Source organism: Squalius cephalus (genome assembly GCF_949319135.1).
Source record: "Squalius cephalus genome assembly, chromosome: 10".
NCBI classification, from domain to species: Eukaryota; Metazoa; Chordata; class Actinopteri; order Cypriniformes; family Leuciscidae; genus Squalius; species Squalius cephalus.
In genome coordinates, this window is record NC_137131.1 from 5,956,148 (window position 1) to 5,977,464 (window position 21,317).

Sequence of the window (21,317 nt, forward strand, 5' to 3'; positions counted from 1 at the left end):
TAGATGTGTTATATATACATAAAACACATCTAAGTAATGTGTTTTATGTATATATATTATTATTATAATATATATATATTAGAGATGCTGAATGATATGAACATTTTGGCCGATGCCTATAAATCTTTATATTTGAAAGCTGATAACCGATATATTGGCCGATAAATCTAAATCCAAAGTTTTATATAATTTTTGAGAGCCTGATTACAAAAACAAAAGTCTCACCTGTAAAAGCCATGTCCCAAACACACAATTATAATGTTCTCATTATAATTTTACGTAGCCGACATGACAGACTTGTTTCACTTAACTGTATTTTCCTTTTTGAAGTGATTCCAATCATATTTCAAGCAATTCAAAACCATCATGTTGAACAGTGCACATCTGAAGTGTTTCAGCTGAAGGAAATAATCCATTATTTATCGGCTTTAATATATTAGACAAATTTTCTTATCAGGCCGATAACAATAACATTAAAAATTAACCGATATCTGCCGAGACCGATATGGTGGCCGATATATCGTGCATCCCTAATTTATATATACATATATATATATAATCATAGGTTTAGAGGATTGCACAGAAAAGAAAAAACTAAAATTTCAGTTCCTGTAGGAAGTTTTACATTATGTACCTCAACTGGTTACACTTATTTTAAGGTGATGTAGTTAACTTAAGTTATTGTAGGGGTGGAACGGTACATGTATTCGTATTGAACCGAAACGGTACAGGCGTCACGGTTCGGTGCATACATTTACATGGAGAATACACGGTATAAAAATAAATAAAACTCGCGTGCAAATTAATTAATGTAATGCGGAACTACTGTTAGATACGCGGGTTCTTTAGGGACACCTAATCTGTAGCCCCGCTTTAGCTCTGAAGCGCGATGTCATTCTCTGGCGATGTTAAGATTGCAATGCTGGAATATGTTGTGTGTGCGTGCGTGTGTGTGTGTGAGGCGCGGGTGCGATCGAACAGTGGAAACATAAAAACATACTCCGTCATTTTGTTTACAGGACATCATTCAAAATACAAAGTGTTTAAGTTACTGTTAATTAAAATTTTTAAGGAAAACAAATATATTAATTTGAAATGTAGCAAATTCATTTTCAATTCATTCAGGTACAATTACCAAACATATCTCAAGGTCTTTTTGTCTTTTTATTAATTTAATTAATAAACTAATTATATAAAACTATTGTCAGTGCACTACAAATAAACTGGTTCTATGCCTTTACTTTATTAATAAAAAAAATAAAAAATAAAAGTAATTTATTTTCCTTTGGTGGTACAGCCTGAGACATGCACAAGCCTTCTACATTTTTGTTCTGCTTTTCCCTCCATTGTACCGAACTCGTACCGAACCCGTACCGAACCGTGATGTCTGAACTGAGGTATGACCGTGACTTCTGTGTACCGTTCCACCCCTAAGTTATTGTACTTTCTCAAATAAGTACTTAGTAATCTTACATTACTATAGAGTTACAGTTAGGGTTAGTTTGTAATTATCCATAATGTATTGTTATTACTATAGCAAGTACATGTAGTAACGTGTAACTACATCACCTTAAAATAAAGTGTTACCAACCAACATTTATACATTCAGAAAATGTTTTGAATATACTACTGCAGGTTATTTAATAGGAACTTACATTTTTCACCACATTATTCTGTTATATTTCTTTTTATCATTTTTTTAACAGTTTTGTTTTAGTGTTTTGATGAGCAAATACACTTTTTCCTTTTAATTGTCTTAAGTTAAGTGAAGCCGGCTACATTTGCTTCATTTGCATTGCTGCATCACACCCATTAAAGGATTGAGCTGCAGCTTCCCGATGAGGCCAGAAATGATCCACTCGCCCATAGGGATCGTGCCTATAAAGGGTTCTGGATGTAGTCCAGAGCATCACTCAGATGGTATAAATCAGCAAAAGCCCCTATAAATAGAGATAGAGGCTGCAGTGTAGAGAATTTATAATTTTTTGAGAGACCACTCGCTTGTTACTTAAGCGTCATTCCATCATCTAATGATTTCTCAATAAACAGACCAAGATACACTTAAGGTTCCCACCTATTTTGGAAGCGATCTATCTGTACCTGCCAGTTTTGAAAGCAGCCTGTTAGCGCAGCCAACCCTCTTAATTAGTTCTGCAGCGGCTCTCACAGGTGCGCGCCAGCTCTCCAGAGTCCTTTACTCTTGTATCAGTCTCACTCTGTGGAGCCATCTGGCCAGCCTATTGTACAGCAGCAGAGTAGTCCCACAACACCGGTGTTGTTTGCGTTGGATAAGCAGAAGCAATCTGGAATGCAAAAACAGCGTATTAGAGAATCAAGGTTTAAACTGAGTTACATCTGAAAATAATGGTGCCTGAAGGTAGCCGTGCCCCTCCTGATTATTCATAGCTGGAAAGCACGGGTTGATATATTTTTGGGCAAATTTCCCAGAACAAGCTGTTTCACACTAACTTGCATATATTGCAATATTCCTTTAGACTTTTTTTCCATCTATAAACTTCTAACATTCATGCTTGTGTACTCATCATGACCTTGGAGACGCTGTGCGCAGAAAGAATCATTACAAATATTTGCTTTTTTTTTTTTACAGTGACCACAAAAGTTTGTTGCACACAGACAAATGTATGAATTGCATTGCATATTGCATTGCATAGTAATATAAACTAAGTGTAATGCAATGCCAAGTGATTGTAGACCTTCTAACTGGACAACCAGAAAGTGTATACACTTTTTTTAAAATTTAAATTAATACGTTCATTCAAAATTACACTGATCAAAAGTGACATTAAAGACATTTATAATGCTACCAAAGATTTTCATTTTAAAAGTAAATACTGAATTTTCTATTCATCAAAGAATTCTGAAAATAAAATGTCACTTTTCCACAAATATATTTGACGCAGCACAACTATTTTCATTATTTATAATGATAATGAGTTTTCTTGAGCTCTAAATCAGCATATTAGAATGATTTCTGAAGGATCATGTGACACTGAAGACTGGAGTAGTGATGCTGAAAATCCAGCTTTGCTTGGATTAAATTACATTTTAAAATACATTAAAATATACAAAAAGTTCTTTAAATTGAAATAATATTTCAAATCATATATATTTTTCTTTTTACTGTAGTTGATCAAATAAATGCAGCCTTATAAGAGACTTCTTTCAAGAACATTAAACTGACCCCAAACATTTGAGCACTGCAAAAAAATGTAAAATAAATGTAAGTAAATTTTTTTTTTTTCATCTTTATCATTTAAAACTATCATTTGTGAAATGTTTTACTTGGAATTTTTGCTTCTGCTATCTCTCTTTAAAATAAAATTCACCACGCTGGATATTTATTGACATTCATACATTTTTAAGTGTGGCTTTAGTGTCCAAATGCTTTTTTGCGGCCACTGTAGTATGGCTATTTTCTGGCGTGTGAAGAGTTAAATGTCTCTCGCCTGTGTAGTCTTACATGTGAAATGAGACTTAGGCTATTAAGGTGTACAGTTTGTCTATAGTATTTCACAGACCTGCCCATACCGAAGCAGACTGTCTATCACCTTAGCAACACTCTCACGGACTCTCACAGTCGAAGGGACTCTGCTTTTAACACAGACCAGGCTGTGCTTTTCTGCTGTATGCGATCAATAGGTCTGAGAGTAATGGAATGGCTCCATTGATTTTATGCAGTCCAATTCACTTACAATGAAATTATGCTTTCTATAAACAAATGGGTTTTAACATTTACACCTCCTGGGTCTTTAGTTTTACCCGCAATGATTCTTTAAATACTAGTTTGTTTATGGCCTGGTTATGAAAATGTGTCAGGCGATAATTTTAACATTGAAAATAATGCATGTTGGGGGGCATTTATTGTGTTGCTTCAATATTTTGTTTTGCAGAGACCTGTACATCTCGTAACTAGAGGGCAACCACCTGAGGGGGATAGTTCACCCAAAAAATTAAATCATTTATTCACCCTCATGTTGTTCCAACCCTGTATGAGTTTCTTTCTTCTATGTAGAAAACAAAAGAAGATATTTTAAAGAATGTTGGTAATCAAACAGTTGACAGAAGCCAATGACTACCATAGTATTTTCCCCCCTGTTATGGAGGTCCCATAAGGAACTGTTTGATTACAAACATTCTTTAAAATATCTTCTTTGGTACTATAAACACATACAGGTTTGGAACAACTTGAGAGTTAGTGATGATAATTTAAAATTTTAGGGGAACTATCTCTTTAAGCACATTGATCAAGGGAACAGTGGTGTAGCTTATAAATCACCTTTCTGGGGTTTGAATGTACAATCTTTGTTGAACAAACTTTTCGAGTTGTGTGTCTAGGTAATTAACAGGAGAAAACGCTCATCTTCTTTTGATGATTGTTAAGAAAAGTAATCTAATACTCTCAAAGACAACCTCTGGCTATTGTTTCAAGCATGGTCAGGCTCAAATAGAATCTCCGCCCACAGAACTGTCTGTCATTCACAAAGTTCCAAACATTCCGCAGACTTATAAATATTTTGGCTAATTTGATTATGCTTTTAGCCACCAAGATGAATGTAGTACTTTCATTTTCTGTTTGACACTTGTTTGCCCAAAAAATATTCAATATCATTTTTTTGTAGGATAAGATTCACAAAATTGGCCAAAATATAACAGTTTTGATCTATGTTTTCTGAAACCTGAATACAAAACCATTGCTAGAGCTTTTCTGAAGTTGGACTTTGATTCAAAACCTTATATTTCCCTTGGGACAACAATCCCCTGTTAGACTGCAGTGACTCCAGGCCGCTAGAGAGCGCTGTCTGCCCTCTCCTGCAATGACTCTCCCAGCCACTAGGTGGCACCAACTGCTGCTCTCTGTAGGGAAACTGTTAGGCTGCAATTGGAAAGCAAGAGCACACCGTATAATAAATCATCAACGCATCTCTGGGTTCCAGTGATTCCTCTCAGGGGCTGGAAGTCTAGGCTCGAGTAGGAGAGGTGGTGGTGGAGACTGAGACTAGGCTGGTAGGACTGGAGCAGCTTGAGATATGGACTGGGTTGCTGGGACTGGAGAGGCTTGCTGAGCAGTCTTAACTAAAGAGTTCACAGGAGGTGGTGCAAGCTAGTGGCTGGGAGGGTCATTGCAGGAGGGAGCAGACAGCGCTCCCTAGCGGCCAGGAGAGTCATTGCAGGAGGAGTCTTAAACCCCTATGTAAGGAATTTAGTGTACAATTATTTACTTATGAAAGCATTTTCCATGTTTAAAAATTAGTGAGAACAAAAGTGTTATTTCAATTTGTCCTTTAGCATTTCTGTCCTTTTCTCTCTAGTGACGTTCCCTCTGTAGTAGACATGCACAGATACTGTGTGGTGCTGAAACTTGATCTAAGGAGCCCTTGTGTTGTTGCACACTGCCCCTAGTGGACAAGAGCAAAAAAATCATGTGCTTAAAGGAAAAGTGTTTAGAATAAGCCACTGATGCACTTTTATTGGATGCTTTTAGATCACATTCACGTTTGAAACAAAAAAACATAAAAATAAAACTGTCCTCATTTATGCATTTAAGTAAAAAAAAATCCCTTTAATATTAGGGAGTCAAGAGAGAATTAAACCTCTTACCCTTGATCTTAAACTATCTATAGTCTTTGGGTCTGATAAGCCTTTTTTTGTTGCATTATTTAAATTCATGTTACCTTAACCAAATTGAATTATTATCTATGACATTTCTGTTGCTTTCCATAGGAAAGATTCCCTGTTGGAGAGAGAATATGCTGAGCTTGCAGTTGGTGATGAAATATTAACTCAAGGCGGATATTTTAAGACTTCTCATATCTCTGGTAGGTTGCAAGAATCATGCTGTACCCAACATCAATACAGCTTACATCACTAGACTCAGCAGGAGACACGGTCATATAGATTTGTGACGGAGGTTATAAATCTGAGGAGGTTTATGATTACAGAATGACAGAAAAACTGATGAGTTTAGATTTAGAATAAGAGGTTGGAGCTTCAACTCAGTCGGCCTCTGGGAAATCCCATTTATTTGTTTTTTTATTTGTTAATATAACTTCCCCCATGGATTTATTCTTAACATCTCAGTGATTTAGTTGATAAAATCCAGATTTTATCAGATCTTTTACTGAAAATAACTGACATATGCAGCTAAATCCAACAGTATGTGGCATATCTGTGGTAAACAAACACAGCCGGTTAGGGCAGTGTGAGTGAAGTATGACTCGACCTCCCTCTGGTTCACCAGTTTTCCATCTCTCAGGGTGGAGGGTGTGGCTCAGGAGCCCGTGTTCTTGGATCTGAGTCCAGGCCATATGGCAACTGAACACTTGGGAGCTGAAAGGAGATTTGAGGAGATTTGAATACTGTCATTAGTGAAGTGTTGCATTATAAAATAAAACAGTTTTTCTTTTTCTATATAAGATTACAAGCAGCTATACCAGTATGTTATTTCCAGGTTAGGGCATAATTAAACAGTATACATTGTAGAAACAGTCTGTCAGAGTATATGTTTTGCAGATAATAATAATAATCATACAATATGATGTAGCTTGTGGTTTCAGAATTGCAAAGCAATGCTTTGAAGCATTCTGAAATGGCCGGGTCAAATTTCGCCCCCAAATCAAAAGAATAAAAATGACTATTATTTTTATTGTGTTCATTATTTTGTATATTATATATAGATATTATTTATATATACTGTATTTATATATTTTTTGCATTGTGACTTTTTGTCATAGCAATGAAGGACAGCAGTAGATTGATATTTAAATTGTACGATTGTAAGTATACATCATAGTGATATTCGTTGTACTAAATTTAATGTAATTTAAAATAAAATTAGATTAAAAACAAAGAAACAAACAAACATTACGACCGAACCATATGATTTTAATTATTGTAATGACAATTTGTCATAAAAATAAAATAAGTAAATAAATAAATAATAATAAAAAAGTTCTTAAGATAGTCTGTTTTCTATATGACCCAGGCATTTATTTGTGAGATTCACCCATACAACCAAATATATGATCCTGTTAGACAGTGAAAATATATGTGCATTATATTTCATGGCACTGCCTTTAGAGGGCATCTATTCTCTCCTCTCTTCAATGAAACATTACCTCATTATATTTCAGGGCACTGCCTTTAGAGGGCATCTATGCTCTCCTTTTCAATGAAACATTACCTCGGGCAGCACCAGCACACAGAGGGATTGAGATTTCCAGAATTTAAATTCTGTATTTGTAGCCTTATAGCAATGCTTAAGTAAAATGAGCTAGAATATCTTTTTATAGCCTATGCAAATAGATTCCTGACGGGGGTGTCAGTCCACATTCATATAAATGATAAAACTGAAACATATTCAGTCCCCCCCCAAAAAAAAAAAAAACTGCATTAGAAAGGAATCATTCTTTACTCTGGAATGCAGTATAGCTACTGTGATATGAGAGCGACACAAACATAATCAATATTCTATGAATAGGGCGAATTAGGATTGATTTGCTGGCAAACAAAATCTTTCACATAACCTATCCATAGGTGTCATATTTGATCCCGCACCTCCCGCTCCCTGTCATCTATTCTCGTCTCCTCTGAACATTCTGTCCTCCTCCTATTGTCACACAAATTCTCTCTTTCTCACCTTCCGCGCCCAACTCTCTAGAGCTTATGCCAATATACATTCCACCAGCCTTGTCTATATCGTCCTCTTAGACACGCATACAGTTCCCCATGATTTTTGCTTCCAAAGAAATGGCTATTTTTAGCATACCCTCATCACTGTGGAAAGTGCAGAGGACTATACGCTGAGCACTTAAAGCGGAACGAAATCAAAGATGCCACCAGGCACCTTTCCCTGAATGGTTTCAAGCTACCAACCTTTTTTCCTCTGGATGAGCTAATAATATCGACATCAAAAAGCTCCTAGTGTTCTGAAACAGTGCACTGCTGTCATTATTTCCTTTTCTAAAATTATCTGCAAAATAGTAGCTCTGAGCAACTCAATGACATTTAGACAATGCACGACAACATGGAGATCCATTGAAAGGAACAAGCAACACAGCTTTCGGGTTTCATATATCATCTTCATTGTTGTATTTGCTTTAAGACAGTATTGATCATTTGGAAGGGTTATATGCATGTCTCCGTCCATAGATTGTCCACTGGTGGTGCTTGTAAAGTGCATCTTTACATCAAGTAACACTGAAGACATTTTGTTTTTCAGTGCTTTACATCCTAAAAAGTCATGGTTGCGTTATAGTGAATATTATAGACCGGATCACACTAACAGGAATGTAAAACATTCAGTGTGTTTTGGGGGTTGTCCTTTACAGCCAGAATGGGTTGAAATAGACTACATTCAGCTCTCTGCCAATTGAGGTGTTTGTATAAGTCTAGACTCCCTCTGTCTGGCTGTTGAGCACAGACTATAGGGTCTGAAGAGCTTTACACACACACACACACACACACACACACACACACACACACACACACACACACACACACACACACACACACACACACACACACACACACGTACACACATATAACACTGTATTGCATAACTAAGCAATAGGAGAGACTTTCTTTCTTTCTTTCTTTCTTTCTTTGCAGTCTCAACAACATTTGATGGACAGATGCAGGGCTTGTCTCAATCACAGCAGCCTACTCATATACTCAAGGCCAAAGGCAATCAAAACATGGTACAACATGTTCTTGCAACTTCACTGTATTTTAAACCTCTATCAAAATCTCACTTTATTTAGTTTATTCACTATATTTAATTTATGCTTCAAGTCAACAAGGAATCTAAATATTTACTTTCGTAATAAAGTTCCTGGATTTATTGTGTATGATTAAACAAAGAGAGAAAATTGGCCTTTGAAATGATGTTCCTTTTCTGCAACACACATTGGATAACATTAACCAATAGGCAAATAGGTATTTAGGCATTGTTTTGGCAAATTCACAATCAGGTTTGGATCTTTACATATCAAGTGCCAGCCTACATTTTCCCCCATTGAAAATACTATTTCACCAGAAAATGCATCACATTACTAAAGTAAAATGGGTTGTGAATATTGATTCATGTTGCCTTAACATTAAACATTGCTTTAAAGTTTAAAATTATGTTATTAGTATTTAATTTTATTTAAACCAAATTCAATTCAATTGGTGTAAATCTGTGTGATAAATGTCATATAATTAATAATAGTAATACAGCTTTATTAAAAGGTGGTTCTTTGGTTATATAGTTTTGATTGAATTTGGCCTTTACCCAAAAATGAAAATTAGCCCATGATTTACTCAACGTGAAGCCATCCTAGGTGTAAATGACATTCTTCTTTCAGACGAATACAATCAGAGTTATATTAAAAAATGTCCTGGCTCTTCCAAGCGTTATAATGGGAGACAGTGGGTATATTTTTTGGAAGTCCATCAAAGTGCATCCACCCATGATAAAAGTGGCAATTGCCGTAAGTCGACTTGCGTACAACCATCTGCCCGAAGCTAGTTATTTTAGTCGATAACATTTTAAATATGGATATTTTTCTTACACAAACACATCGCTTCACTTCAGAAGACCTTTATTAACCCACCAGAGCCGTTCCGAGCACTTTTATCATGGGTGGATGCGCTTTGAAGGACTTCCAAAAAAATATACCCATTGACTCCCATTATAACGCTTGGAGAGCCAGGACATTTTTTTATATAACTCTGATTGTATTAGTCTGAAAGAAGAATGTCATATACACCTAGGATGGCTTCAGGGTGAGTAAATCATGGGCTAATTTTCCTTTTTTTTCTCCCCCTGTCATTTTTTTAAACGAAAACACTGTGGAGACAAAAAATTTGATTGCATAAGTTGATGTACATCCTTCTAAACCGTGGCAATGCATGGACTGATTATAAGATGCTTACAAATATGATTTTGTGACATTCAATGCTGTCATTTAGCCTTTCAAATGACATTTAGGAAATCAACACACAATGCAAACGTAATGTGAGAAGCTAGTGCACCTGCAAGCTAAGCAATGACTGCGGGTTTCCAGTGTTTCAGAGATGTGGAAAAAAGAAGGCTTCAGAGAGGTACTGTTATAGCCCTGACATTTGACACAGCCAGGTCTAGCACCAAAATCACAATAATATATGTTATTGCCACACATTAAAAATGAAGTTACAATGACAATGTGTTTTAGGATGATACATCTGATTCACCAACAGCATACTGTCCAATGTCATGCATAGAAAACTTGCTGTTTGCCTGCATTAAAGCTGAAGTGTGTAATTTCTGCTCTCCTAATGGAATTACCAAAATTATATTTTCAAAACAGACCGTCCAATCTGCCATTGCTCAGTTTCACGCTAATATCACACCATTGGTTGAGTCAATTTTGTGGTGTTGGGCTGCTTAAACAGAGCAAAGATTTGAAAACACCAAAAGATTTGTTTTGGGGAAATCAGTCCATGAAGGGATTAATTACCGCTTAGATCAAATAAATTATTTGAACATCAAAAAATACACACTTCAGCTTTAAAGCATCCAAACAAGTTTAGTACATATCTTAGGCATTGACTATACACCGTATGGTGAAATTGAGTTTCATACACTTTGTTAAACCTACCCCAACTGTGCGCATTGCAGTGATGTCTATACTCTGAATTAAAACAAGATAACATTATTAGCAGCAGCTGTGAACGCAGTATCTGCTTCTAAATGAGCAGCATCAGCACATACAGTTTGCAAAAAAAAATATATATATTAGAGAGACAAAAGACAAAGGCACCTGCAGCCCAGGTGAGATACTGAAATAGATGTGGTTGAGAAACCTTCTAAGGGTGCACACAGTCATGTGCCACATCAAATAATAGAGCCAAATCTTCAATCCATCCATAAAAAGTCAAATTTGGTGTCTAAAGAGAAGCATGAAAACAATAAGATGCTCGAGATAATGGCTATACTTGATACAATATAGTGGCTATACTGCCTTGATAATGGCTATACTTGATAATATAAGTTTGAGTAGAGGATGCAGCAACTGTGAGTGGAGCCAGAACTTTTGTAGAAGGTCAATCAAAAGAAGACGGTATTGACTTACATAGTTTCCAAAGCTCTCTGCTGATTCATTGTTAGCGATAAAACAGTCTTTAATGCAAGAGACAAGAGACCTGTGTAAGCCTGTATATCTAGATTTCAAGGTCACCTGAAACTAAGACAATCAATGTCCCAGCAATCAATGCCCTAATGCTGCACTGTCTGTCCAAATGCAATGCTGAGTGTCTTTTTATAGATTCACTTGCAAAACAAAACCTGAAAAAAGCACCTTTGGATCACAATAAAACAGATAAAAATAGATGATCCTGTATATATGTATTATTTACAGAGCAAGATACATATTGTCGCAATATCTAGCTAAGTTTCTGTATATCACTTTCTCTTGAGCTGAAAATCCATGCCATTAGGATTGAGGATTGAGGCCATGCAACACTATAATACCAGTGTTTTTTCTCGATCCAAGCCAAGTAAAAGAAAAGACAAAACATCTAACACACTCTTATCAACACCTGAAAATTTTTTCAAGACGATAGACAAACCAGTGATTAAAAATAATCTGACATCATTGCTACAAATGTGCTTGGGGACATTAAAGTGTGAACTACAATATGGCTCATTAAGTGGCAAAGTTATTTGAATATCAACTACATTTTGGACTATCTCTGCAGCTCGCAGAATATATACACTGAACAGTATCCTCTTACACACAATACATCAAGCTTTTTTTTTTCTGTGGCACTAGGGTGTTATTTTGCTTATTTTTCATTTAGCATTTTCTGTATGCTCTTTATCCTGAAGAACTGCAAATAAAAATGGTTAAAAGGTGATATGAGATGAGAAAAGAAAAGCCGTTGAACAACAGTGGACACAGACACTGTAGACTAAAAATAACAAAATATGACACATAGAGACATTCATCTTGTCTTCAAAAGCTTTGCAGAAGGATAATCAAGGAGTAGATACAAGTGTTGTCCATACATATGTATTTTGGATCCACACACAACTGTCGACACAGAAGCAGGCCGCTTCAATGACATTCCCAGCTGATCACTGTAATAACACTAAAATAATAGACAACCGTCTTGACTCTATGTGAATATTGGTGTTCTTAACAAGCAGCATCAGAGTGGATGAAACTTCTGTGAGTATTCTTTGTATCATATACGTGAACTGCGTGTGACGGCAAACCTTTTTAACAGCAGATGAAGCACACAAATGACGTTTCTTTGGCGAAGCTTGGCTTTGAGAGTAAGATGTTGACTGAAATATGACACTCATGTGCTGTTTATTTGTGTTCCACAGTTCCAGATAAATACTTGGCTCCTGCTCCGGATAAGGTGTTGGATGATGCAGATGACTCCATGCGAACACTGATGAATACTTGGATTGTGGATGGATTTGGATGTACGGTTTCAATGAGGTATTGGAGATCAGAAATCTCATGTTAATAACAATCCTCCTTCGAACACTGTTTACTAGTCCTTTTTAAATTCTAAATTAAGTTGGACCTGCTCCCCAAATGACTAGACATCTGTCAGCATTTTTTTGATATTAACATAATTTGTATTGGCTAAAGTGCAATTGGCTGTCTTGAGGTTCTCGTCCTGAATGTCCTCGTTGCTGTTGTTGACACCTTCTTGGATCTCAATGTAGTCGGACTTGCTGATGGTGGATCCACTTCGACTTCCCTTCAGCTCTTCTTGGGAATCGACTTTGCTAACCTGGAGATACTGTGCTTGCTCTTCACCTTCTGTTTCTCGATGGTAGAAGTAGTTGAAGTTTGAGACGATGACGGGCACTGGAAGGGCAATGGTCAAGACGCCAGCGATGGCACAGAGAGAGCCTACAATTTTTCCTCCAATGGTTGTGGGCACCATATCTCCATAACCAACGGTTGTCATTGTAACCACAGCCCACCAGAAGGCATCCGGGATGCTGTAGAACTGCGACTCGGGTTCGTCAGCTTCTGCGAAGTAGACAGCGCTAGAAAAGAGGATAACTCCGATGAAGAGGAAGAAGATGAGTAAACCTAATTCTCTCATGCTGGCTTTGAGTGTTTGGCCAAGAATCTGAAGTCCTTTTGAGTGACGGGAAAGTTTGAAGATTCTGAAGACTCGTACGAGTCTTATAACCCTCAGAATGGCAAGAGACATGGCTTGTTGCCCTTGCGGCACCTCTTCCACTCCCTTCTCCGCCAGCTCCGTTCCCAGTGTAATGAAGTAAGGAATGATGGCCACCACATCAATCATGTTCATTATGTTCACAAAGAAGCTGGCTTTACTAGGGCAGGCAAAAAAGCGCACCAAGAACTCGAAGGAGAACCAGATGATGCATAGCGTCTCTAGAATGAAGAAAGGGTCTGTGAAGTAGTTGGATGTGTAAATGGTTGTGAAGTTACCACCGGCAATGGGGACTGTCTGCGTCTCCTCCTCATCGCTGTGGAAGATGGGCAAGGTTTCCAGGCAGAAGCTGACAATGGAGATAAGGATGACCATGACTGATATGATCGCTATAATCCTGGCTGGCCCAGAACTTTCTGGATACTCAAACAGCAACCAGACCTGCTTCTGAAACTCATTTTCAGGCAACGGCCTTTCCTCCTCCTTGATAAAACCCTCGTCCTCCCTGAATATCTCAATCGCTTCATCTCCGAGCTCATAAAAACGGATCTCTTCCGAGAACACGTCCAAAGTGACATTGGCGGGTCTCCGCAACCTTCCGCCCGATTGATAATAATAGAGGATGGCGTCAAAGCTAGGTCGGTTTCTATCAAAAAAATACTCGTTTCTTAGAGGGTCAAAGTACCTCATGCGCTTCTTGGGGTCCCCCAGTAATGTTTCTGGGAATTGCAAAAGGGTCTTGAGCTGTGTCTCGAAACGCAGACCCGAGATGTTGATGACCACTCGCTCACAGCAGTCCTGCTCCGTTCCGGGGTCATAGTCCTGAGGAAGACCAGGGTGTGCTGCCGCCTCATCTGAGGGGTCGCCCGTGGCCACAGTCATAATGCAGGAGGGTGAGGCCTGCACTTTTCACCGAGGCAGGGCACCACAGGATGGGAAAATGCAGGGTGGGAATCCACACAGAAGGGGGCTTGACACCGTAGAGCACTAAGGGCCACAGCGTGCTACTGGATGGGTCGACTGAAAGAAAACAAAGACAACATGCGGATATCTTTAATATTGTTTCCCTGTAAAAAAATATAGGATAAAAAGTTATACAATATATGTTTTTACAGTGCTTTAACTAATTAAAATAAGTTAAGCAATAAGTTATACAAGATTCAACTAATTTTTTAAGTCAGTTTAATGTCATTTAAGTTGAAATGACTTAAACATCCAAGTTAATTGAACTAAAAATTGAAGGCAGTAACTTTTTTTTTACAGTGTATAAAGGCTGTCTGCAACAAAAGAAGGGTGAACGCAGGTAAAGTGATACACTTTCTGATAATGTGTCATGCGCCAGTGTTTAAAAAAAGGGTGCGAAACATTACAATTCTAAATCATTTTAATTTTAAAATAAGTGTTTTTATACATTTAATATTTAGTCGTTTTTTTCCTCTATATGCTGCATTGGACTTTGCCTACTTTCACTCTAAAGGAAAAAAGAACTAAGAGAAGTAAGGGATAAAATGTTTATGATGACGTTTCTTGTACTGAAACGGGTAAATCTTCTGCATTTTTTTATGAATTATGTTTATCATAATACAAGTATGTCCCTAGTATAGTAATCATAAGAGATACCACACATGCCATAAAAAATTGCAAAGCGTAGGCAAAAGAAGATCTAAAAATATAGCGCACAATTTATATAGAACAGCATGTTCTACATAGTTATACATTCACATGCGAAGCAGTTCCTTGGTCTTCTTAAAGAACCACAATATAATGAAACTCTGCGTCAAGCCGTGTCAGTTCTGTCTGGTGTTCGGCAATGGACAAATATCCATTGACATAAAACTGCATCTCTCACAGTGCTGTCACATAAAAGAGGCCCTTCTCTATGAGACATGCACATCCTACATAACTATGCTGCATCCATACAGCGTGTGCAAGCGTGTGTGTCCCATCCCTTTCTCCTCCTTTTCCATGAAATACCCGAACATTCAAAGAACCGCATATGCCGTGCTGTTCGTACATATTTGCTGGAATGTTGCTCGTCCCAAACGGTGCCAGCATGCTTTAAAATATTCAGCAGAAGCAGCCTATGAAATATTAAACTGCAAGAAAATACATTTTAGGTTAAATAAGACTTGGTGGTCCCTCTTTCTTTTTACTCTGATAATGAAACAGACATACACATAGCAAATAAAAGAATAATAAAGCTTCCATATATTCAATAGTCCAGAGTACATAATCAGAACTGAGACATTTTACCTGCTTGAATAAACTTCTAAATCACCCCTGTGGTTCCTCAGGTTCCCAGAAGTCACGACAGCCTTCTCGAAGTGAGGATAGCAATCCGGCGCCTGTGTGACCGATGAAAACGGCAAACTCATCTGATTCCTTAAATCCTGACTGCTACTGTCCGCTGTAGCTCTCGGCACACCGGCGTATTGTGCATAACGGGGCAGGCAGGGAGGAGGGGCAGAGAGGTACAGTATGCGGTTGTGTCCTCATCTACCCCAAAGCTTCCTCACCGCAGGTTGTTTGAGAAGGACACGGAGGAAAGAACAGGAAAAAAGCATATGATGCAAAGGAAGGGCGGTCTCTTCATTCCACATTAAGGAGGCATTAAGCAGGTCGCCACAGTCTTTGCTAGACAGGTTGCAACAAACGACAGTAGAGGTGAATGTGAAACATTTGCAGAAGGCACAGGTCAGGCTTGTCCTGCAAGTAAGTAATGGTCTTTCAGTGATCACATCCATTAATTAGGCAGGCAATATGTTACATTAATGGGAATGCTCTTTATGAAACTACTGATAATTGCGCAACTTATGAGGGTCAGTGACAAAGTATGTCTGAGATAAGAATTTTTTTCTTCAATACGTGATTTACAAAAAAGGTTTCAAACCTATTTCAGTACCAATATATAGATAGACAGATAACCTTAACACCATATGTAATAAATGTAGTTAATTAATATTAATCAGTACTTATTTGAGTAAGTACAATGCAACTATGTCACCAATAAAGTGTAACCATATATATATATACTGTATATATATGAATAGGCAAGAAGTTTTTGATCTGAACAAAATGTTATTTATTTATTTTTTGTCACATGACAAAGTTGGTTAGACCCCACTGACTTTGATTTGGGAGACAAACGTTTTTCCAAGTAATATTAGAACACATTTCCCTTTTACAGCTTTCCCCCAAATTGCTAATAATTATAAAAGAATATGACAATATTTTCAGGCTTGAGCACCCCCCCTCCCCCCCCCCCCCCCTCCCGGACAGTTTTTTAAATTGTTTTTTCTTCTTTAAACTGCATAATAATCTCTAAATGACCATTAACTTAGAGACTGAATGTTCATAAAAGAGGTGTTTAAGTAATTGTCTGTATGAATTGTGTTTTTACATCACTGAACCATGAACCAATCTAAAATAAATTATTAATATTGTAGCATCATCTCTTAATGACAAGTGATGACACAATCACTGTAAAAATGTGTTGTCTGGTATCCTTAATTTGTATATTAATAGTTTTATTCAAACCAATTTTGTTTTTCATTTGACTTAGGCTAATCAATCATTAGGTTGAATCAAGGGTTAGAGATATAGTAGAAAAATAACCCTAAATGAACCAGCTGCACCTGACCACTTTTAAAAATGATTGTAATACAGGAAAAACGCAAATTCTATCACGTTGTCATGTTGACATGGGAACAGATGCAAAACATTAAACATAAGAAGTCTGCAGCGACAGACATCTCGAATCTCTTCCTACCTGTCCGTCTACCTCGCTTGCCGACGTCTCAGTAGTTGTATCATTATGTTCACACAACAAGCCATTAGTCAGCTAGTTAAAGCGTTAAATGGAATCTGCAGTCAATCGTTGCTGTGCATACCAAAAGACTCTTGGATTACAGTCCGCGCTACCACTCCTCACTTTATCCGCAGAGTGGGCAGTTTAAAGGGGACGCGTCACGCATGGTGTTTCCACGACCCGCACTGTCAAAATGCTATACATTTTTTACGGAAAAATAACGTGAAATGTATATTGATATTCTATAAGACAATACGTGCTCGTTGTTTTGTTGTTGTCTCTCACAGTTGCTAGTGGCCAAATATGATGCTTTTAAAAAAAATTTGTCTCCATTTGTGTTTTTCCCTAGATGGTAGCCTATGCAGTGTATCAGATAAGTAGGACGTCCAATTGTATATATAGTGTATATAGCCTACCTTATGTACCATTTTTTGATGTCAGTGAAATAACTAAATGGAATAGTGTACTGTTTACTGCATACTTCAAACTATACCTGCCCAATTGTGGAATTGTTTACAGTATATGCAATTATGCACAGATGTGATACTGTAGGTATCCATGTATTCCACGAATGTTGTAAATCTTTATAGGCTATATGCACAATATGCATACTTATATAATGCAGAAATTGTATTCCGAACAGCTATTTTGACCTTTCTGTCTATCCATGAAGCAGAGGCATTTTTACACTGATCGGATATGAAGGTTGAGGCATGGAAACCACTGACAGAAAACAATACATACAAATTGTCTTACTGCTAACAAAAGGAACAGATTTGGCCATTTGCTGCAGTGGTAAATCAGTAAGGGACCTTTTTCTTCCCTAGAGTGGTTACAGCTCATGCAGCAAAACTGGATTCACTTCACTGTGAAATTTGATTCATTAATTTAAATTTGTTGCATTCCACATTTGATTTACAAATGATCAACCTATAGATTGCATTGCGAATTAATGATTTGTTATTTGATATCAGTTTAATTTCCTTTACCGCATTGGTTGAATTCTCTGTGCTTTCGAGGGATGATTTTGCATACAAATTGTGCTGAGGGGTTTGTGACAGGCTCATCGCTGTTTGTTTTATAGCCAGAGCCTGCATGTCAATCATGCACACATGTTCAGGAAATCTCTCTGACGGCTGAGCCATTATTCATGAGAGAGCCAATATAAAGGAGTGTGCATGCACTTCGCCTTGCATTATCTCACGTTTTAATTAAAACTGAGAGGTTCGTGTAATTCTGTGCTTGGGTGAGATGTGTTTAAGACTGGCCAAAGAGAGGAGACGCAAGCGTGAGCGAAGCCCCATTGATCCTGGGTCAATCTAGAAGCCCTTTCACGGTCACAAAAATATACAAGTTCAGTCACAAGGGACAATGCAGTCGATCTAGGCTATAGCAGTTGAGTTAAGAGTGGTGGTAAGGAAAAGCTTTTAAGGCTATTAAAATTGCTCTATATCCTGTCTGCATGTGGTGCAGTTGGGTTGACTTATGCATTTGCACATAGTTTGTCTTAAAGCATATTAAAAACACCACGTAGACATATAAACAACATTAAAAACTTGATTTTCACCACAGGGGAACTTTAAAAGATTAGATTATGTAAAATCACTCTGATTTGAATGTGATAACAGTAATAGTAGCCAATCATCTGAGCGAACTACTAAATCATGTGGCTTGTCAGTTCACACAACTGAGGAAAAATGAAAGATCTGCTTTGTTGTACATTTTTTGGAAGATGCTTATGATGCTTAAACACTTTACTTAAGTTTCTGCTTAAAGGGATAGTTCACCTGAAAATGAAAATTCTGTCATCATTTACTCACCCTCAAGTCGTTCAAAACCTGTACGAGTTTATGTCTTCTTCTGAACACAAAAGAAGATATTTTGAAGAATATGGATAACCAAACAGTTGATGGACCCCATTGACTTCCATAGTATTATTATTTTTTCTATACTATGGAAGTCAATGGGGTCTATGAACTGTTTGGTTATCCATATTCTTCAAAATATCTTCTTTTTGTGTTCAGCAGAAGAAAAATAATTTGATACAGGTTTGAAACAACTTGAGGGTGAGTAAATGATAGAATTTTCATTTTTTGGTGAACTATCACTTTAAGTGGATTTGTACAGTGTTTTTTTTAATGAATCAATTCAATAAAACGTATTACGTAAACTCGGACAACAAATGAAAGACTACCTGCTAACGTAAAGGTCTTTAATCTGTAGAAATGGTCACTGAATCAGTGCACAAATCTGAACAATCTTTTGGTAAATTGATTCAAAAGACTCGAGTCACTAGGGTGACACAGCAGGTTTCTTTGTGTTTGTTGCCAAAACAAAAAAATATTTCAGCATGCACATTTAACTTGAGTTTTATAATGAATCATGACATAAATCTTAAGAGTCTGAGTGATTCTTCATTGTTTTTCAGCACTGCTTGAGTTTGAGCCAGGAGGTTGCAGATAGTGGCAGGAATCCAGAACCCAGAATCAGCTCAAGGTCACTTTCTCACTGCAGCAGATCCATCCCAACCTGCAGCGACACACCCCCATACAGATACGGACAATGACATTACAACTTGTTTAACTGCGTGTAATGGAGAAAAGAAACAAATCTTGCATAATTAATAATTATTTGTCTTGATCCCATGCATATTACAAACACGATGATATAAAACTATGTGCAGTCACCTATTCATATGATCAAGACACAATTTTGTGACTAAAACTAGATTATGAAAGCCAAAGTATACAGATACAGTCTCATTCTGCCATCATTGGATGGTGGTCCTCTTGTTACTATGGCGACAGGCACCTAGAGCCCCTCTACAGACAGATTGGAGGGGATGAGAGCTGTGATGACATCACACAGACATGAGGAATCACTGGCTTTGGGCCACAGATGTGATATCACGCTTGCAGGGTTTTCTAAGTGATCCACAACTGAAGCGGAAAGAAAGAGCCATGACTCAGTATTTAATGGACATCCTCATGCAGTAAGATGATTGCATTTAAAGGGATAGTTCACCCAGAAATGAAAATTCTGTTATTTATTACTCACCGCATGTTGTTCCAAACCCGTAAGACTTTTGTTCATCAAATCTTTTTGATGAAATCTGAGAGCTTTCTGTCCCTCCATTGACAGCTACGCAACTACCACTTTGACGCCTTAAAAAGTTCATTAAGAGATCGTAGAACTAATCCATATGAATTGAGTGGTTTAGTCCAAATTTTCTGAAGAGACTCGATTGCTTTATGATGATGAACTGATGAACAGATTGAATTTAGACTTTTATTCACATTTAAACATTGATCAGCGAACAGAAGCACAACCGAACATGCTTGACACACGAGAACAAACCTCATTGGTTCTTGCTGAAGCTCAATCATTTTGCGTAACACGAGAATGAATCTCATTGGTTCTTGCTGAAGCTCTATCATGCTGCATAACACGAGAATGAATCTCATTGGTTCTTGCTGAAGCTCTATCATGCTGCATAACACGAGAATGAATCTCATTGGTTCTCGCACGTCAAGCGAACATGCTTGAGCTTCCGTTTACCACAAATGATGTGTGAGTTGATAGTTTATATGTGAATAAAAGCCTAAATTCAATCTGTTCATCATATAAAGCGATCGAGTCTCTTCAGAAGATTTGGACTAAACTGCTCAATTCATATGGATTAGTTCTACGATCTCTTAATGAACTTTTGAAGCGTCACAGTGGTAGTTGCGTAGCTGTCAATGGAGGGACAGAAAGCTCTCAGATTTCATCAAAAAGATCTTAATTTGTGTTCTGAAGATGAACAAAAGTCTTACGGGTTTGGAACGACATGAGGGTGAGTAATTAATGAGAGAATTTTAATTTTTGGGTGAACTATCCATTTAATTACCAATTATTTACCCTGTTTTCTCATTCTTATGGTTAGTGATTTGAACAAACTTCTAAATCTAAGTGTTAAGCATTGGCATGTAATCTTTTTTTTTTTGCTATGGACGTGAATAATACCTCAAATCATCCAATAATAATACCTTGTCCAAGCATTCAGATTGACTTTACCTTATTTTTGCTTGCCAGATAATAAAACAATTGAAGGGTAGACCCGAGCCGCATCTACGGACCATGACATCAGAGACCTGGAGGTGGGTTCTTTTATCTTGGGCCAGTAAGCAAATGCCCAACCAGAAAACTGAACCAGAGCACAAAACTGTTCACTTCTAAAAGACAGGAGTGAGTAAAGGCTCCCTATTAAACCATTTTGAAGAGCTTCCTTTAACTGACCTTCACTTTTCTCATCTTATAAGCTATTTCCCCCTTTATC

At 37.4% G+C, this 21,317-nt stretch overlaps 1 protein-coding gene across 1 annotated transcript; it reads right to left on the bottom strand.

Annotated features, from left to right (window-relative positions):
* Positions 1-12,484: 12,484 nt before the first annotated feature.
* On the bottom strand, positions 12,485-15,526 carry LOC307165630 (potassium voltage-gated channel subfamily A member 2). The gene is made up of 2 exons (XM_079883461.1): positions 15,445-15,526; positions 12,485-14,211 (listed from the first exon to the last, which is right to left on the bottom strand). Exon 2 carries the CDS (start codon positions 14,071-14,073, stop codon positions 12,595-12,597), a length of 1,479 nt encoding a protein of 492 aa, XP_079739587.1. The 5' UTR covers positions 14,074-14,211; positions 15,445-15,526; the 3' UTR covers positions 12,485-12,594.
* Between the last annotated feature and the right edge of the window lie 5,791 nt (positions 15,527-21,317).